The 7,379-nt window shown below is 35.4% G+C and overlaps 1 protein-coding gene across 1 annotated transcript in view; it reads left to right on the forward strand.

Annotated features, from left to right (window-relative positions):
- The window catches only part of LOC108740266 (dynein regulatory complex subunit 4), a 101,859-nt gene extending 97,293 nt beyond the window's left edge, over positions 1-4,566 (forward strand). The window contains exons 6-7 of the mRNA XM_018474522.2: positions 2,596-2,880; positions 4,105-4,566. Coding sequence (XP_018330024.1) covers positions 2,596-2,880; positions 4,105-4,323 — 504 coding nt within the window. The 3' untranslated portion in view covers positions 4,324-4,566. The remainder of the gene's footprint in view (positions 1-2,595; positions 2,881-4,104) is intronic.
- The last annotated feature ends 2,813 nt before the right edge of the window (positions 4,567-7,379 follow it).

A 7,379-nucleotide genomic window follows, 5' to 3' on the forward strand; every position in this document is an offset into this window, starting at 1 on the left:
TCGAAAATGCTGCTTATCGCTCTCCATATTTAAAAGGGCACCAACCAAAAACTACTGCGTAGAATTAATTGGAATTTTTCACACACAAGCCTTGCTATATGAGCTCTCAAAGCATATAAAAATTATACGACTTAAATGTAAAGTTGGGTGCAAAAGAATACAATTAAATCCTCTGTCGGGAAAAAACGAAATGACTTTCCGAACAACCCTATATTTATACCCCATCACCCCTGTAGGTACTATTTATACTTTTAAAGTGGATTTTCTTTATTATGAAGCAACTTCATTTAGGCAGTTCTAATCTAACGTGTTTGATAAAGCACTAATAATGAATCATCATCATCATTATGTGGTCGTAAGTCCTATGACTGACTGGAAACGCACCTCTACTCTTCTCTATCTTGAACTAATCTTTGCATTTCCCTAAAAGTAGAACAACCCACATCCTTAACTATTTGCGAACAGTAATCTAATCTAGGTCTACCTCTACTTTTCTTAACCACTGTTTCTGCTTCTGAAATGTGCCTCCAACTAGCCCATCATGCATGACAAGGTGACCTACCAACCTATCTGGTCTATTTCTTTTCGACTTCCATAGTGACGCCGGGAACCAAGAACGGTGAACAACAAAGAGGAGGATCACGACGAAAAATGGAATTAGGACGATTTCCACACTTACGACGAAGATACGCCAGTTACTACGAAATCCCAACGATCAACTAAACCCAAAACCCACTACATACACCAGGAGTCTACTTGATTCCTTTCCATTGTTCCAAGGTATACGTAGGCATGATAAAATACACGATCGCAGTAATGAAAAAGGAACACGAAAAGCTTTAGCAGAACATTCTTAGAAGGATGGACACAGGATCACGAAGATACGCAAGTGTTAATACGCATGTCAGACTTTTACAATATAGCAAGGAAGTATGCCCAAACGTCTGCAATCAGAATTCGACCACGGCAGAAAAGCCCAGAAGCTCTTCATCATCAATTAGACACCAGCCGTGAAAGCCTACGAACTACTGTTCTCCTACTCTTTCTAATACCTCCTCATTTCTAACCTTCTTTATCTACGGCAACTTCATCATTTGCATGTAACACTACATTTCGAGCGCTTCTAATCTTTTCTTTGCCACTGCGCTCATCATTCACGTTTCGCAGTCATACAAATCCGTTCTCGAGACATATACCTTTAACAATCTTAATCTTATTAGTATAGTTCTATTAAAAGAATTTATGAGCGTCATTAATAATATGCAAAATAGATTTTACATTTATTTTATGACTATTGTTTTAGTATGCACATTGCATAACCATTTCATCCATTTTATTGACCGCAAGTATGCTAACAATATCACTAAACATCTCATAAAAGATTTTATTGACCCACGTGCTGTCTTTAATGTGAAAAAAAAAAATGAGATCCCAGCACTTTCATTACTGAAAAGTAATAAGAAAGAAGTTTGTCGACCAAACGGGACGACAACATTGAAGAAATGGGAGAGGTTTTTTAAATACCGTCGTAAAATTTAGAAACTTTTCACACTCTATATTCCATCGCTTATTAACACTCATAAAAAATAAATTGAAGACCGTAAGGACGTAACATACATAGCATAGCGATTCTAATAAATAGTGACAGGCATTCTTATTTAAAAAAAAAAGAAAGAAAATAGCTAATGAAATGTCGAAAGAACAAAACATGAAGACTGCATAAGGACCACGAACCCCAAACATTTACCAAACAAGAGGGTGCTAATGTTCCATAGGCTACTGTTAGTGAAAAAAAAAAAGGAGGACGTTCTCAATTCGACGCGTATATTTCTTTTTTTTATGTATGACCACGCATAACTTTTTACAGAATAGTCCGATTTTGATAATCCTTTCTTTATTGGAAAGGGTATACCCCGAAGTTGGTTCCATATAAATTTGGAAAACAAAATCAAACCCTAAGGGTACAAAAACAGGGGATGATTGTTGATTGTTGTTCGCTCACTGATTGTAATGTATGATCACGCATAACTTTTTAATTCTGGTGTAATGAGTTTTTAATAATCCCTCTTTACCATTCAAACCAATGTCTTATTTTTATTACTACAAATACTTGAAATGAACTTATAATTGACAGTATTTTCTCCCTTCGGCATCTCAGTCGACAAAATGAAGAATTGCTCACCACAATTGCTATTGTTGGCTTTTCTTATCATTACTTCCTATTAGTGCAAAATTCGTTTCCGAAATTGTTCAATTTGTCTTGTAAATTTGAACCATGCATACTTCCACTAATAACATTCGCTATAACTCGGTTTTACTGCATAAGGATTTTGTTAAGTCTCCTGTAGGAGTTCGTTTTCCTAATGTAGTTTCCATGCTGCATGCCATAGAGCAAAAAAAATTAACGGAAAGAAATCTTCACGTACAATTAAAACGATTGAAGCACCCCCTGCTGTGCTAAATCAGAACTACTATTTATTTAGTGGCCCTTTCTCCTAATTATCATCGTTACATCTTTAAGTTATAGACATGAACAATCACTAATGGAATATTTTTTTTTTAATTTTCAAAACAAAATGCTTATTTGTTTTCTAGAACGCGACTGCTAAACTTCAAACAACAATGCGAGACCTGAATGATTTGCAATGGTGCAATGAAGCTCTGGAATTGAGATTGGAGAAAGTGGAAGCAGAACGAGACGAACTCCGCAAAAAGTTCACCAAAGCCGTGCTAGAAGTACAACAGAAGACAGGGTTAAAGAACGCCCTCCTACAAAAGAGGGTCGATGTTTTGAACGACGCTGCAGATAGGAAAGATGCTCTTATTGGGCAAATGCAAATTACAAGACCGCACATGAGACAAGTGAATCAGAAATTGGAGGTAATTATTTCACTACTTTTTAGAAATACAGTAAAAGCGGAGTATACGTTCCATAATTATGTCGCGAATACAGAAACCGTGGATATGGAATGGTAATTAGTATGGAATCATAGGGGATACATTCTAAGGTTCCAAAATAAAACAAATACGTATCAGAATATAAATTTGCAAATAAAATTAATCGTTATAATCCCCTTTAGACAAGGGTTTAAAAAATTTAGTGATTATTTCTTGTTTTAAATTTTGAATTAGTCCACTCGGTTATATCTTTTATAAAAGTCGCCTCGGCACGTATCAATAGTACATACTCAAAAGATGCTGATACATTAAGGGGATTCAGTAGTACACGCGCCGTAGAATAAAAACATGCTTATCGGTTCTAGATATCATGAGTTTAATGTTTGGAACAGAGGTTTGAAATTTTGTAGTAAGATAGATAAAGCTTTGTTCTAAAGCCTGTCGAAGGCAATTTTTTAATTTCTTAATTTCTATTGAAAATACGTGTCCTACAAGAAGCATCAAATTTAAGCACTTGTAAAAGCTTTTAATTATCATATTACTGAAAACCAAAAACGTACCGAGTTAGTGTGAACCTTTGTTCGTTACCATACAAAAAATCACACATTTATCTCGCAGCGTTAAATCACAATATTTAGAATAGAAACCCATGTTTTCGGAAAAATTTACACTAGGCACGAGCGGTCTATTGCGGTCAATCCCCTTAATAAATGACACCGAATCCTTCACGGTTTACCTATTGCATCCGCGAATAATGAAATATTTAACCGCGAATACAGGAACTGGGTTGCAATTTTTTCACCCGCGAATATGGAAACTGTGAATACGAAACATTTACTCTGTTGCGTTATAATTAATCTGTCAAATCCGATATTCCCAAATATCCTTTCTGATACGTTTTCATAAAGGAGCTAAATAAAGGTTTAGGCATTTTAAAATTTTATATGGTGAGAACTATGAATTCAAAAAACGCATGTTGTTCTTTGTAATGGATGCAGCCTCATACATGAATGCGTTTTCGCGAGACCTAATACTGTAATCAAGTACATGTGTTTGCACCTCTGTTTTCATAAATAGTAACTTCGCGACCTAAGTACGCCCCTGATAATTACGTTTCATTTTCACATCTATACCCAAGTGTTAAAAACGAAATCATTGTTTTTTTTTTCTTCTTAAAAGTTCAGGGCATACATTTATTGATTACAGGAAATATTAACTAAGAAAAATACAACTATTCAAGAACTTCAGTACGAACTAGCTAGAGTGTGCAAGGCGCACGATGATCTGCTTGCAACATACGAAGAGAAGCTTCTTCAATATGGAATACCGAAGGAAGAGCTCGGGTTTAAGCCCATGAGGGTTGTACCAGAGGGTCAAGCAAACGTAGCTTATGGTCCGGCGGGATTAGTGACTAAAAATAGATAACATCTATAATAAAAAAGAAAACAAAAACCGTGGCTGCATAATATTTACAATACTATTAGTATCAATATCAAATCAAATTAGAAGACACTTTAAACAGAACAGACTGTTTACATAAATTATTGTCAATATTTTTCTTAAGATTAAAACTGCTAATTGTCTCTCTGATTATATTACATTATCTACAGTCAATTTTGCCAAAATTATCAATATTATTTAATTTCTTTCTAATCTAATGCAGAGCCGGGCAAACTTTAACTTCGCAGGAACCGCTACATGAGGTTAGTTTGAGTCACTCCATACCCTTCAATGAGTACGAGAGAGTAAGCAGTAATGAATTATTTTGTTTTGTCTTTTTCTTCTCCCTTCCACTCCCATATCAAGCCCCTTCATCCCGTAGACGAGCGAAGCCACTCACGCAACTTAAAAAATACCTACGAAAATTTTCGTTACTACGTTCGCAAAACTATTGGGTTTGGCTATGGAAGAGGGGACTCATCTACGAAATGGAAGGGATAAGAAAAAGAAAGAATCATCTCACTCGCACTCGCAGGATCAATGAGGAGCTACTTGGTTAACCTTGAGGATCACTCGGGATGCAAAAGATCCGAGTTTGCCCGGCTCTGATCTAATGGATGGATTATTCAACAAATAAACGTTTTGTTTTCGGATTATATGCAGCAATTACGTTCTTTTTGTTTGAAACACTATTCTGTGTTTTCACTTTAGGGTTCCGAATGGAAAACGGAACCCTTGTAGGATCACTCGTGCGTCTGTACGTTTGTCATAGTCAATTTGCTCCAAATCTACTGGACCGATTAAGTTGAGATTTAGTACACATATGAATTTCTGGGGGGCTAATATGAAATTAAAAAGAAATTTTTTCCAAACTGTACCGTGTCACATACCAAAGGGAAGGGCTTGTTGTAAGACTCTCAAGCATATTTTTTTAATAATTTTAAAATAAATAGTTTCAAGGTTGAAAATTGACAATTTCCCCCTTTATCTTCGAAACCATTTAACCTAAAATTTTGAAAAAAATACAGAAGATAGTTGTTTACTTGTAGGTTACAGGACAATTAAGAAGAATACGTCTATGGTCTAAACTGAACGTGGTAAATCGTTCAACAAAACAATATTGTGGGTAGAAATTTACATTTGCAGCTTGAATGCATGGGGGAACGTGTTTTTTTTTAATTTAACTACAATGTTAAGTTGGCTTTCGGGTTAGGGTTCCGTACGTCCGAATTAAAAACGGAGTCCTTACAGGATGACTCCTGTGTCTGCCTGTCCGTTTGTCGCAGTCTATATGCATCGAATCTAATGGACTTATTAAGTTGAGATTTAGCCGCATATCAATTTCTGGGGGTTATTTTTGTGGAGCTAATAGGACATTAAAAGAAAGTTTTGCAATGGGTACCGTGTGACATATCAAATAGAAGGGCTTGTTGTAAGGGTCTCAAGCATTTTTTTTTAAATAATTTTAAAATAAATAGTTTGTTTAGGTGTTTAATAAAATAGATGAAAATTTTTATGTCCGAAACTACTGTACCTAAAAAGAAAATACAGAAGACAGTTTTTTACTTATAGATTACAGGAAAATTAATAAAAATAGGTCTATGGTCTGAATATGATGTGGTAAATCTTCCAACAAAACAATATTGTGTGTACAAATTTACATTTGCCGTTTGAATGCATGGGAACATATTTTTTTTTCAACTAAGTTAAGTTGGCTCTTGAGTTGGGGTTCCGTACGTCCGAATGAAAAAAGGAAACCTTATAGGATAATTCTTGTGCCTGTCTGTCAGTTTCTTAATTTAATCTCAGTTTTTCACTACAAGTACATATGAAAATTATTTTTCCCAAAAATGTGAAGTTCACGCGGTTATTCATCTACAATTATATCTGGTAGGATTCTAATCCATTTAAGCGTAAATATCAAGCTGACCAAGCTTAACTTGTTCACAATGATGGGTGTAAAGGGTGTAGGTTGGGTTAAATATATTAGAATTAAACGCTTCGAATCTCCTGTCATGTGGTTTATCTTTTCTGCTCAGCGTCCATTTCTAGATGATTAGAAGAGTTTGAAATGAATTATCCATACCCAGTGAATTTTTCGTAATTAAATTATAAGATATCAATTACTGCAAACAGTGTGATAAACGCCATTTGTAGTATACATGCTGCTACATTTTGTGAAATTTAAAAATATTCAATAGGGTCATAAAAATATCGACGTAGTAATGTGTTTATTACAGATGGCGTTTACCACGCTGTTTGTATAGAAATTCATAAAACGTTATTTTAAGGCAACAGGTAGAGTGGATTTATGACGTGTCGTTGAGATCCTATGGGATCGTTTCAACAGAATACTGACTATCAGGAACTTTTTGTTCTGATCAGTTACGTGACCTACCACATAGGGTTATTTCTATAGGATAACAAGACGGCTGAAGAGGACCCTAATTGGTCCTAGAACGGCCTGAGGTTGAGGGGTTTTAGTCGGTAGGTCCGAGGACTTCTTCCTCGGGAATCCGACACTACCCAGTCGTACGGACGGCTGGGTGTCTTCTGAAGATTTCCCCTCTTCCACGAAAACAAAAAAAAAAAAAGATACCAAGTTAATCGAACTTTGCTTTTTCCATAAATCCATTGAAAAAGAGTATTTTTCGAAATCGGGACTTTGTCAAGTCTAATTCTCAATCCTTAACGCCCCTATCCTATCATTTTCACCAAATCCTTAACGCCATTTTTGCTTGTATTATATTACAAGATTTAAGTACCGTTTCACATAAAACGCGCGTTTGAACGAGCGTCTCGGCGCGGTGATTTCGTAACCGATTTTATAAGTGCATTAACATAAAGTCCTCAATGAGTCCCTACAAAAAGAAGCGTTGATGCTGGAAATCCTATGACATTGTTAGTTACTTAATAGTGGATTAATATGCAATATTAATTTGAAATAATTTTTTCGATTTTTTATTTACCCACTACTAATCTTCGCATTTCTCCAAAAACTAGAACAACCCATATCCTTAACTACTTACAGTTTACTAAAG

This window comes from Agrilus planipennis, unplaced genomic scaffold, assembly GCF_000699045.2.
Source record: "Agrilus planipennis isolate EAB-ADULT unplaced genomic scaffold, Apla_2.0 scaffold291, whole genome shotgun sequence".
In the NCBI taxonomy this organism is placed as follows: domain Eukaryota; kingdom Metazoa; phylum Arthropoda; class Insecta; order Coleoptera; family Buprestidae; genus Agrilus; species Agrilus planipennis.